Genomic DNA, 13,953 nt, shown 5'->3' with positions numbered 1-13,953 from the left:
GGTTTATGTTTAGGTATAGGATATCATATAGACTTATCATTTATTAATTCTAGCATCCCCATCTGTGGTTGGAAGAACTCTCAGGAAAGCTTTGAGGACTATGGATATGACATATATATCTATATACTATGAATAGTTTTCTTTTTAAAATAATGTATTAGTTATCTTAAAGTAATAAATAAATATCTCAAGATGTTACTTATTCCTATTTTTTAAAACATATAAAAAAATTTCTTGTCTCAATTATTGTTACAGAAGAAATTATCTTAAAATTTAGATGAGAGATCCAGATCAATTGCCACTTTAATAAGTTATTTAAAATTAATCTGAGGATCTCCTGTGTCTGTAAACATCACCATGGAGACATGGTGCATGAATCATCACTGTGGGCATTTTCTTACAGAGTCCATAATTGCAAGTATACCACCAAGACCAAACGGAGATAGAGGTTTGGAAAGAAAGAAGAAAAATTAGGAAGGAAACCACATGACAAGTATGATTGGTTCCAAGAAAGGGAGAATCTTGTTTAGATAAAGTGCATTGATATCAACTAGAATTATACAGATTCATTTACCTCCCTGTAGCCTCATTCTCATTTCTACTTGGGATTAAAGTTCACTTTAATCAATGCTGGGGATTTTAAAACTACCATATGCTTATTAAATGTTAGAGTAAAGATATTTAACATTCAGCTTCATCTTAGCACAGCCTTAAAACATGGAGGAGAGACCACACAACATTGATTTGTGGTTTATAACCTTATAGTTCAACTACCATCTTAATTTTTAAAGCAGGAATGGAGCTGTAGTAATAAAGGGACTTTAACTGACATTTTGGAAAAGAAGAACCCATCTTTTCTAGTATAACTAATGCTCTTTCACATTGTTATTATTATTATTTTTTAATATATCTTTGTTGATTTCAGAGAGAGGAAAGGAGAGGGAGAGAGAGAGAGAAACATCAATGATGAGAGTCATTGATCGGCTGCCTCCTGCACGCCCCCTGCTGGGGATCGAGCCCGCAACCCGGGCATGTGCCCTGACCGGGAATCGAACCACGATCCCCTGGATCACCCTCTGAGCCACACCGGCTGGGACACATTGTTATTTTAAGATTCTTTTATTTTAAAAGGGAGAATAATTTGTTCTGAAAAGATTTGTTTCCTTGACATTCAAACTTTTTATCAAAATTTGCTACTTTAGTAAAAATAAGAAATGAACCACAGTATATCTGTATGTGGCGTTTTGCCTTTAATTACATATTGGGGAATTGCAAGTGAAAAAAGAATGGCAACACCAAGATGTCCTTCAGGCTTAGCATCAAGGTTTATTTTTAAAGTGTGTGCTATGTGGGGTGAAGTCCCAATAAGACCAGTACTTTTTTGTGCCTGGTTCCAGCTCTAGTAATTAAGATATCTAGTCAGTGCTTAAGAGGGAGAAAGCACAGTAGGTCTGCTGCCCAAGTATTGGTACCAACTCAAGTGATGACTGCAGGATAGTGAAAGCTACTATGCATCCTGTGTAACTGGAGAGTCCCATTTTCAAATCTTTGATCCCATTTGATTTATCAGAATATGAGCCTAAATTATTGATTGAAATAATATGGTCTGGTAGTTTATACTGTGTGAATAATCATTTTGAAAAACTTTTTTTTCTGGCTGCCTTTCCTCAAATATCTAAACTCTTCTTCATTGAATGTTATTGTAGTCCTAAAGAGGAAATGACAAATTGATAAATAATTATATTTCTGCTCATTTTTCCTTCTAATTACATATGAGTGAAAATTGAGTGGAACTCACATCTGTATTTTGTTTGTCCATAGGTATTTATTACTAAGAACAGTCGTAAAATTCAGGGAAGATTAACAAATAGCTTATGGTGATCAGGAAAGACTGGGGATGTATTGAGTATGAATTTGTAAATGGGTAATGTTGTCTTATCTGTTTTTAAGTGCTTATTTTTGGTATAGCTATTGAAAAGTTGGCCTCAAGGAAAATTGTTTGGGTGCATAGCCAAGCCTTTCCATTTACTTGCTGAGTGACTATGGTTATTTTATTTAATCTCCCCTTGTCTCTGTTTCCTCATCTGTAAAATTGGGAAAATAATAGTGCCTACATCATGGGGTTACTGGTAAGAATTAGAAAAGACTTAGCAATGGCTCCTATGTAATAAAGATTAAAAAATACTATTTTTATTAAAACGTACAATATATTTTTCCTCTTTTGATTTACTAACATTTTACATCATGTAAATTTTATGTTATGAAATCACACTAGTTTAAAGAATACAGAAAAATCCAAGAGAACAACAGTATAAACATGCGGTGTTCGGGTGGTTCTCTGGGCCCCTTTGGCAGGCGGGTACACTTGGGCTGCACAGCCTGAATTTCATGTGGGCTTCTTCTTCTTGTTTTGGGTGAGTTGTACCAGGAAACCGAGTCTCTCTGACTCTGCAAGCCACCCCAGACTAGCTGTGTGATTCTGGCAATAAACCTTCTCAGCTTCAGCATTCTATGTAGCGCATGCAGATCCTGGCTTCAGTGAACTCTAAAATGTGTGTGACCTGCGTTGCATATCAAAATATTTCCATCATTTGCCGATAGTCAATGATTTAATAGTAAAAACATTCAGAATTGACTTAGGATAATGCTTTATGTGAAGTAATGAGTTTCTTGGTTCTGATCAAGAATGTGCACTCTTTCAATGTGGTTTCTACATATCAAAAATGCACTGTGTTCTTTCCAAATGCCAAATGTGTTCTATATTATTTATGTGCCCATTTTCATTTATTTTGGATGGTATATCATTGTTACTTTTAGTTACTATCAAGAGGTATAAATCTGCTATTACAAATTATACATTAATAAAACTTTACCTTTGTTTTATTTGTTTCCAAATAATAAAATTTACCATCATCAACAGGGTGTGTCTTGTGTTATTTTAATATTATTAGTAATACATTTGTGTTGACCTACACACATCTGCCCCCTTGAGACCAACCACACAGAAGCTGGTGAAGGTTTGGGGTGTTCTCTATACCTTTGCAAAGACCAAAGCCCATATGGAGGAAAAAAGCTAGTCATGTAGGCTAAGCCTCTGATCTGATATATAAATAGGAAGATATTTATTTTTAGCTAAAAGATAAACACATGCATCTATTCGATATGAAAGAATAAAGGTGCTGCTTTACCAAAGTTGCTGATTATTATAGTCGATTTGTCGAATTCTCTTGGGAGTGGCTTCCTTTCTGGTTCAAAGAACACAAGTGATGCCATTTTCTGAAATATCTATTCAAGGAGTGGAGCTCTAATAACTGAGAAACTTCTTTGGCGTTGTAAGTGATGGATGCCACTGTACCACTTAGAGGACATTTTTCTCATTTTAAAAATCAAATTCTGAAGCAAGTATAAGGGTTCTCTCTACCATTATCATGGCATTTACTATTTTCTATTATAGTTATTTGTTTTCTGGTTCATTTCACCCTTTTCAAGACAAAAAGCTACTCAAAACCCAAAAGTTACATCTCATTTATCTTTTCATTTCTACCACCTAGCACAGTGCTCTGTTTAGAGAATAAATGAATAATATTTGTACTAAGTTATGAATCATCTATACAAATCTATTTTAACATTATTTTAGGTACTGCAGGGATCATTCTTGTGTCCTAAGATGCTTCATTATATAATTTGATGTTTTCAGAGCAATCCTGGTATAGCTCTGAGTTTATAATTGTTTTCTACATTTTATAAAAGTGGAAATATTTCTTTTAATAGCATGTATTCCTATTACTAAAGCTAACATGAAATGTATTACACAAAATAACATCATTCCTAGAAATTTTTATGCCAAGGAAAATAAACCACCTATAATACCTAGGGTTATAAAAATGTATTTGTCCCATTTTGGGGAAGCAGAATGAAATATTTCACTAACTATCCTCACGTCTGGACTGAATAGTTGTATTGTCGCTGACTCATGAACAGAGCAAGCGTTCATTCATTTTCACTGTGTTACAATCTGTGTTATGTCCCATTGAGACCAATTGTATTTCATGAGTCAAACAATATAATATGTATTCTGAATAATAATGCCATTTTTAAATGACAGCATTTATCAGAAAGAGACCAATGAGATCATTTAGTGAAAACCATAAATAATATCAATATCACTTCTTACAGTTTATATTTAAAAAGAATGTGGCAAAACTGGTTATTCTTTTAAATGTTCTTTAGATTAATTGCAAGGAGGACATGTGTGTATTCAAATGTGTACTTAATTCACTATTTGGGATTCATTGATTCATTACCTAAATTTTCATTCCAGGCCCTCCAGGCCCTCCAGGTGGTCTGCGGATAGAGGACATCAGAGCCACTTCTGTGGCGCTTACTTGGAGCCGCGGTTCAGACAACCATAGTCCTATTTCTAAATATACTATCCAGACCAAGACTATTCTTTCCGATGACTGGAAAGATGCAAAGACTGGTGAGTTGTATTTGTCCAATTAATCTGTGCATATTTTTAAAATGAATTCTTAAATTCAAAACCTGGATATTTTAAGAATTTTATTATCTGCCCCTAAATGCTTTTTTATTTTTAAGCTTTTTAAAAAATATCCCAGTGCTTTGATAGTGAAAAAAACCACAAGGAACTTAAATATTTTAAACCTATTGGAGAAGAAGAAGCTATATGTCTAAATCTAGAATAAGAAACAAAGAGAGGCCTCCTGGCTTTCTTATCATTGAGGTCTCTCTCTCTTTCAAATGGAATCTATAGTTTATTATTTATGACCCACTTTTTCAATTATATAGGCTCTATAGTTCCGCATTTTTAAATTTGATCAGAAATATTGATTTAAACATCCAAATCTTACAACCATAACTCTTTACATTCTGAGGATGATCTTCCCTGGTTTAAATTTCCTCAAAACATATTTCTAAAGAAGTTTTGGATCTCAACTGTTTTCTTTTCTCATATTAAGAGTTCCTAAAAGTTGATCAGGGGAAAAAAAATCATTGTAATTGGGTCCTTTCCCCTGTCTGTAACTACTAACATTGCCATTTCTCATGACTAGCCTATAATATCATACAGCAGTTTATTCTCTCCTGTAACATCAAAGAAGGTAGAGGGCTCTTTTGATAAAATAACATTTATGCTTTTCATTTTTGACAATATTTTAAAACAAACTTGTGGTTGTCAGAAATTCTTTTTTATACAAGGAGATACATAGACATATGGGCTCGGTTTCACCAGAGGGAAGAAAAAAAAGACAAAAGTGTTGAGTAAAATGTTTCTCCCTTTGAAAAATTGAAAAAAGAACTAATCCCAATATAACCTAAGCCTACTCTCCTTTTAGCTTTTCTTAACATAGTGAAATTTATTTGTATTGCTCACTGAGAGTTTTTAATTTAAATGTGCTTTTCTTTGATGATTTCTGATGTACTTTGATAATTTCTTCCTATCATGAGAGATGAACCAAATATAAACTGGAAACCTGTTGCAAGGGCTTAAGATATATTTTAGTATTCAGTGTTCCTCCACATAAACATAGGACGTTCAAATGAATTAGAAATGGGTGATACATCTTTATTATATTATGCTTGTGAGTGTAAGTATTATCTCTAAAAATACAGTCATGTGCCACATAATGATGTTTTGGTCAGTGACAGACCGCATATATGACAATGGGCAGGAGTAGCATTTTAAATAGGGTGCTTCTTATATTAGCCTGGCCACCCCAACTTTATCATGGTTCCTGTTTTCATGTTATATCTTTTCTAATTGCCTTTCAAATCAGTTAAGGAAAGGAAAGCAAGTATATATTTATAGATTTGTTATATTAACCATTTTATTTACCATTTCTGGTCCTCCCCATTTGTTACTATAAGTCTGAGTTACTATCTTATGGTATTTCATTATCCAAATACAACGTTGCTTCCACCTGCCCCTTTAAGTTGTCAAATATATTACATGTCTATATGCTGTAGGCCCAACAACACTATTTTATTTCCACACAATTAATTTTTTTAACACAATACACACACGTGTTTTATGTACACACATGTAAGTATATATATATATATTTATACATATGTGTATATGGATGAGTAAATAGATAGATAAAATCAGAAAATAGAAGAAAGAAGAAATATATATTTATACTGTCTTTTATAATTACATAATACTTTACCACTGCTCCTTATTCTTGGGGTATTTTTATAAATTACTGTCTGGGGTCAACTGCTTTCAGCCTGAAGAAGTCCCTTTACTATTTCTTCTAAAGTAGGTCTGCTAGCAAACAATTGTTTCAGTGTTTGCTTATCTGAACATGTCCTTATTTGACCTTCTGTTTTAAAAGAGAGTTTTGTTAGATATAATAGTCTTGGTTGACAGTATTTTTTTCTTTTGACACTTTAAATATGTCATCCTAGATGCCCTTTATTAGGTTGAGGAAGTTCTATTTCTGTTTTTAATCCTCACCGGAGGATATTTTTTCCATTGATTTTTAGAGAGAGAGTGGAAGGGAGAGAGGAGGAGAGAGAGAGAAGCATCGACGTGAGAGAGACACATAGATTGTTGCCTCCCACACCTGCCACTACTGGCAGGGGACTGAACCTGCAACCAAGGTATGTACCCTTGGCCAGGAATTGCACCTCAGACCTTTTGGTCCGCAGGCTGACGCTCTACCCATTGAGCCACACAGGCCAGGGCGAAGAAGTTCTCTTTTATTCTCAATTTACTGAAAGTTGTTTCTAAGTCCCTTTATAGTTACCAGTATATATACTATTTCTTGATTCTCCATTCCTTTCTGTAGAAATGGACTTCTGTATGGTATAATTTCCCTAAGTAAAGAACTCTTTTAACATTTCTGATTGTTCAAATTGCTGGAGTCAAAGACTTTCAGCTTCTGTACATTAAAAAATGTCATTCATTTCATATTTAAGTAATATTTAGATATAAATGTGAAGTTTCTTTTTATTAGAAACACTTTAAGAATATTGTGCCTTTGTCTTTTTGCCTATATTATTTCTGATGAGAAGGCAACTATTATTCTTACTTTATATCCCTGCATTTATTGTATCCATTTCCTTTAGCTACTTTCAATATTTCTCCTTATATTTGCTTTTAAGCTGGATGGGAATGTATTTATCCTAATGGAGGCTTACTGGCATCTTAGATCTTTGAGTTGATATCTTCCTACAACTTTGGAAATTTTTAGTCATTTTCTCCCTCCCTCCCTCCCTCTCTCTTTCTCTCTCTCTCTCTCTCTCTCCCTCTCCCCCCCCTTGATCTCTATTGACATGTATGTTAGATATTTAATGTGTTCCACAGATTGTGGACATGGTGTGTATATATGTTTGTGTGTGTGTGTGTTTATGTTTCTGTTAAGATCTGATTTTTTATTATTGAGATTATTTATGAACAGTGGCCCCCCTCAGAACTGACCCAGTAACAAATCTGGAACTTGAGGTCCCATTCCTGATTCTCAGTACTTTCCTTTATTGTATAAAGTACTCTCCTCTCTTCCTGACTCCAGGAATAGCAAGCAGGTTGTGAGGAATTTGGCTGAAGAGAGGGGACACAAAGTCTCTCTGCTCCTGACTGTTTTTCTCCTGCATTTGGCTTGGGGCATGAATCTGCTTCCAAAGTAAAACTAACTCTGTCTGTTCCCAGCCTGAGTAGGTGGTTCTGGGAAAAGAAAATGAATTCAACTGGCCCTACCAGGGTGGAAGGGGTCAGAGAAGAGTGCATGAGGTACACAGCCACTTATAGGGATATTTAGGGCTCAGAATAAAGCAAATAAAAATGTGCACTAGAGGTAAAACAAGTATATGTGCTCAAATGATGGCTATGAATGAACAAATGAGGAAGCAGAAGAAATATTTTTTGTGTGGGCCTTTCATGGCTATCACCAGTCTTGAAATTCCAGCTGTACTAATTATGTGGCCTGCCTACCTCATGATTGGAGATTAAGTTAGAGAGAAAGCAAGCTTTTAGCTCTTGTTCCCTTGATGTGGTGTGGATCAAAACTTCTGCCCCAATCTGGTGGAAGGAAAGCAGGCCGGATAGAAGAGACTCTTTAAATTCTAGACATATTATTTAATTCATATTAAATTACTAGTCATTTTTTTTTTGCTCTTATCCCTACTTCTTGCATATATAGTTTTACTGGGTAAATATTATAAATATGTACTAAAACCAGTTTGTTTTAGATATTTATATTCTCATAAGTACTGATGTTAATGTATATTAACAAGAATTATTGCAACTGGTTTTGTTCTAGAAAGAGCAGTTTTCATACCTTTGGCAATTCAGGTAGGGAATATTATTCTTAATTATAAACATCAAGTTATTTTCTAATCATTCAGAGGGTGCATTCTTCCTAGCACCCACTCTAGTTTCCCTTCTTGAAAGAGTTATTTACATCACTGGAATAAGGGTTTCCCTCTGACGTCTGTCTTCTCATGATCGTAACTCCAAGGCTTTTTGCTTGGTCTCCTTCCTTTCCTCATCTTAGTCATTAAAGTCACAGGCCTTACTTCTCAGCTGAAATTCATAGACTACCACAAAGTGACCCCAGTTGACTTTTACTACTTTATCTCTCACCATTCCTTTAAATTTTTTCTGTGGTCAAGTATGACTTTCTCCTCTTTAAACACACCCCAGATCTCCCATGTGTTTGGGGATATTTTCACATTGGGTTCCCACATGTGCTCAAATCGATCCATGAGCTGCAGTCTCCACTGCACATCTATCTGGTTCTTCCTGTTCTGACACAGCCTACACCAGCCCATACCTGTTGACTGGCCAGTAGCTTGGAAAAGTCCCAGTGTAGCCTTCACCATAATGAGAACACTATGCCCTTGCCAATAGAACCCTTTAGAATAGTACTAACATTTCCATTCTTCAGGCACTTAAATGGTGCTGGGTTTTGCAACATAGCAATCAGAGGAGAGGATCAGATTGCCTCCTTTAAGATTTCTACCACACTTTTATTCTTGGACTCCCCAGTCTCATAAAATCACAAAATCTCAAATAGTTCCATCAGCTCTGCCTTTAAACTTCTGTATTAGTTTCCTGCAGCTGCCCTAAAACATAACCATAAACTTGGGGGCTTAAAACAATAGAAATTTACTCTCTCACAGTTCTAGAGGCCAAAAGCCCTTTGCAAGGCTCCATTCTCTCCAAGGGCCTTAGGGAACAATCTATCCCTTGTCTCTTCCACTACCAGTGGCTCTAAGTGTCCCTTGGCTTGTGGCCACATCACATTGTACCCCTTTTCTGTATGTTTCCCTCCTCTGTGTTTCTCTTATAAGGACACTTGTCATAGGCTTAGAACATGCCTAAATAATCCAGGATGATCTTATCAGAAGATCCTTAACTTTAGTACAGTCTTAGAAGGGTCAACAAAGACCCTTTTTTAAAAAATAAGGTGATATTCATAGGTTCTGGTTATTTGAACATAGATGTGTCTTTTTGGCAACCACCATTCTACTCACTAGAGCCTCTCCTTTTATTGGAGCCTCAAAACCATTGGATGGTATCTGATGGGGAAGAGATACCACCCTACCCAGTGTCATAACAACAAGCTCTATTTTTCCCCTTTCTCCATGAAGAACCTTCACAAACCAATACTTCACCTTCCCTCTTCCAGTTACCTAAAAAAAGGCCCTATGTATATATGAACTAAGACAAGCAAATTCTGATTTGTATGAGAGAGGGCTGGGGAGATAAAGAGGCAGAATCAAAACAGAGGGTAAGGCAGAGCCAAACTTTTAATCAGAAAGTCAAAAACATATGTCAAATATATAGAACAAGTTTATAACAAGAAGAGAATAGATGGCAAAAATAATGTCCAAGAGGGTTAAAACTATGGCAGGATGAGACATGGGATAGTCTGAACCATACAGAATTTGTCCAAAAGTAAAAACTATACACTGGAATGCTTAGAATTTATTGTGGAAATGGTGCATTTTGAAAAGCTATGTATTTATGGTCTGCCTTGCAGATAAAATTCCCCAATAAGATAATGAGTCATAGACAAGCCTAAAGAAACAAATTTTCCACATAAGTGCTGTACAGGTATTTACATGCATATGTACATACGGAAATATTTTAAAAGAGTTTAAAGTAATGTATAGTCCTGCGCAGATTGTATGTTTTATCACATCTAAAATAAGCAATCTCAGATCATATACTACCCATAATTTATAATCTTCCCATTAGTTCTGGCATCTAGCAGCATGAATTCTGAGAAGTACTTGATAAATCTTAATGAATTATTATAACATTTATTATCATGACCCCAACTGATTTGGGTGTAAATCTAAGACACCAACTAATCAACATATAGGTGTCCTAGTAAGAAATCATTCACTATGCATACTCTATATCAGTGGCAGTCCATAAAATTTTTAACTCAGTTGTACCCTTGCGTCATAAAACCTTTCTAGATTCAACCTTGATAATACAGCTCCTTACTATTCAAGGTGTAGCCTGTGGACTGCCAGCCTAGGCATGACCTGGGATCTTGTCAAACCTCCCACCGTAGACGTGGTAAATAGATGATTCATATGCATATCACTCCTTCGGTTTGTTATTTATTAATGACCTCTCCTCTTACTCCCCTGAACTTAACAGTTTGCCATTCCCTGTTTTTATTTTTACTTCAACCCAATGAAATACGTGCCGTTTTCTCAAAATAGTAAAATAAATATGAGCTATTATAAAAGTAATGCTCTTCAAATAACATTCTCTATTTAATGTTCACTTTATTTAGATCCCCCAATTATTGAAGGAAATATGGAGGCGGCAAGAGCAGTGGACTTAATCCCGTGGATGGAATATGAGTTTCGTGTGGTAGCGACCAACACATTGGGTATAGGAGAGCCGAGTATAGCCTCAAACAGAATTAGGACAGATGGTGCTGGTATGTAGAAGAAACATTTTAAGTTTCTTAAAAGTTTACGGGTAGGTAATTTACTAAAAACACACATGGAAATATTTTAAAGTACAATGCCACTTTATAGTTGAATGCATTTGGAAATAAGTAATGCTCTGAGGTAAGTGATTCATTTAAACAATGTGGGCGTATGTATTTGACACAGGTATGTACATTCAGCCGGAGACCACTTAAATGACATTGGTATTTAGAATATAAACTTTAATGTAAATTGTAAATCTTAATCGGGCAGACTATTGATGAAGCATGATTTCGAAAGTTCATAGTTTTTTGTGTCACAATTTTGTGTGTGTCTCAAACACATTTATAATTGAATGGCCACATGGATGGACGGTGTGGGCAGGGAGGACAGGGCAAGCAAGGAGAGCAGAGAATGTGGTAGGACTTGTCAGATCTATACCATTTGGGGAGTCGTACATCTCTGAGAAATAGAGTAATGTGGTTTGTTTTTTATTTTAGGAGTCACTCTAAATATGTTCTTTTACCTACCACAGCTCAACCGTGGCTGTTCTTCCATTTAGGTTCACTTTTTTTTTTTTATGCTAAATACCAACTCCATTTAAATAGCTTCAGTACATGAGGTACTCCACTCTATTTTCTTTTCCCCTTGCATTTCTAGGCAAAAATATTGTTCTGATTCTAATAATAGCTCCTTTTTCTATTATTCCCTGCCCCTGAAAAGAAATATTTTATAGGCTCCCTGAGTCTGTTTATTTTTACTATGCCTTGCCAATTTTTATTTTCAGTGTTTTATTTGGGGAGAAGAAAGATTTTTAATGGATGACAGACTACCATTGACACTCTTCTTTGATATCTTAATATCATTTATCCACATTTCTGGCTACCTCATTCTGTGACCTAACTTCTAAATAGAATTCGTCTGTCTTTAGTTTTTAAAACCAAATTATCCACAGGACTTTCATTAATAAACGATCTCTTAAAGTTTCATGTAATTTCATGAAATTTACCAGATTGAAAAAATGATGATGCTGTCATAAAGGAAGGAAACACTAAAATATCGGTCTGCACTGAGTGTTTTCACATACATTCGTTATGTTCTGTAGGCATTACTACCCAGTGTTCCTTAATGAGCAGTTGCCTCAGGCACATTAAATAGTTTACCTCCTTAATATAACCACTTGCAGGGTTCAGGATTCAGTTCTGATCGGCCTGGCTCCTCTTCGAGCTCACTGAGCTTTCCCTGGGGGGCGGCCCCCCAGCGGCCTCCTGACGTGCGTCCATCCACATGAGCCGTAGTGGAGCTCCAGCAGAGGCTTAGGTTTCATCCTTAACTCTGAAATTAAATATGACTCAAATCCTCTGTTGTCGTTGTTGCTGTAAAATGAACACAGTTGTTCCGTCTTCTCTACCTCACAGAAATCTCTTTAGGATGTGTAGTTAATAGAAGTTGATGTTTTATATAACACAGGTACCACGTAGCCAGGATCCTTGTGTTTGGTTTTCACTCCTATCTGCTGGAGCTTCCTATGTTTGCAATAGAGGCTTCTGTGTGATGGGCTGAACACAGTAGACTTTCTGGAAAAATAAAAATGAAATGAAACCGGGGCATGATCTGACTAGAGGTTTTAAAGGTATAATTTCATGCCAAGAGATAATGCACTTAATTTGATTTAATAAGTATTCATTTCAAAATAAAACTGAAAAAAAAACCCACAAATGATCAAGTTGGTTTAAGTAAACTTGAGTTAAAAAATTATATACACTTTTTAAAAAATCTCATTGAGCTTATTTTTCCTGTGATCTCTTGACTACAATATGAACTACATCTTATATGAACACATTTTTGAAGTACAAAACTGTTCATAGGAAGATGAAGTACTGACATTGCAACAACATGGATGAATCTCAAGAATATCATGCTAAGTGAAATAAGTTAGACAGAAGAAGTGAAGAACCATATGATTTCACCCCTATGTGGGGTATAAAACTGAAAGCAACAAATGAATAAACAAGACAAACAAACACTCAGACACAGAGAACAGTATGGTGGTTACTAGAGGGGAGGGGGAGTGAAGGGTAAAGGGGGTCAAATACCGGGTGGGGCAAAAGCAGGTTTACAATCATGAGCATGCGAAACACAGTTTATTCTTGTATTATTATTTGTTAATTATTGTATTATTTTTCATACAAACAACTGTAAACGTACTTTTGCCCCACCTTGTATTTGGTGACGGAAAAAGGTTTGCCTCGGGGTGGTAGGCACACAATGCAATATACAGATAATGTATCATAGAACTGTACACTGAAATCTATATAATTTTATTAAACAATGTCACCCCAATATGTTTAATTTAAAAAAATGTTCATGGGGAGGAAGGACACTCTGGCGTTGATAAGAGTGTAAACCTCCCCCTTTCCTCCTTAGGAATTCTGTTGCAAATCTTTGCTCTGTATCTCAGAAAAGGATTGGTTTAGTGTAACAGAGGTTGATCATCTGGACAGAATTATCATAAGATCGGAGATTTTCTTTTTTCCTTTTTTTGAAAATATACCTTTATTGATTTCAGAGAAAGGAAGGGAGAGGGAGAGAGAAAGAGAGAGAGAGCTATCAATGATGAGAGAGTCATCATTCATCAGCTGCCTCCAGCAGGCCGCCTACTGGGGATCGAGCCCAGAACTCTTCAGGTGCCCTGACCCGGAATCGAATAGAAGTCTCCTGGATCCTAGGTCAATGCTCAATGGCTGAGCCATGCCCAGCCAGGCTGAGATTTTCTTTTATCTTAAAATAGAAGTGATTAAAACTAAATATGTTGTTAAGAACAATAACAAAAGTGGCTCAGAGAGAAATAAATTCAATCTGATTATTTCATATCTCTATCTATGAACACGATTTATATTTGATATCATATTTAGAAGGTAAACATACTTTTTCATGTGCTCACGATCAGTAATTTGAATGTAACTGAAGATGTTCAACCTCAATGACTTCTTATCCTTAGAAATGCTGGAAAAAAATTGTTTGAGAGTGATATCA

The 13,953-nt window shown here is 35.6% G+C and overlaps 1 protein-coding gene across 1 annotated transcript in view; it reads left to right on the top strand.

The window, feature by feature from the left end:
• The first annotated feature begins 357 nt into the window (after positions 1-357).
• LOC148093876 (contactin-1-like) overlaps positions 358-13,953 on the top strand; it is a 62,152-nt gene continuing 48,556 nt past the window's right edge. Inside the window, exons 1-3 of the mRNA XM_087813773.1 lie at positions 358-448; positions 4,322-4,480; positions 10,776-10,925. Of these exons, the coding sequence (XP_087669899.1) occupies positions 358-448; positions 4,322-4,480; positions 10,776-10,925 (400 nt within the window). The remainder of the gene's footprint in view (positions 449-4,321; positions 4,481-10,775; positions 10,926-13,953) is intronic.

This window comes from Miniopterus natalensis, chromosome 2 (genome assembly GCF_054644295.1).
Source record: "Miniopterus natalensis isolate mMinNat1 chromosome 2, mMinNat1.hap1, whole genome shotgun sequence".
NCBI lineage: Eukaryota > Metazoa > Chordata > Mammalia > Chiroptera > Miniopteridae > Miniopterus > Miniopterus natalensis.
The sequence above is the reverse complement of the archived record's forward strand: the minus strand, read 5'-3'. Positions and strand labels throughout refer to the sequence as shown.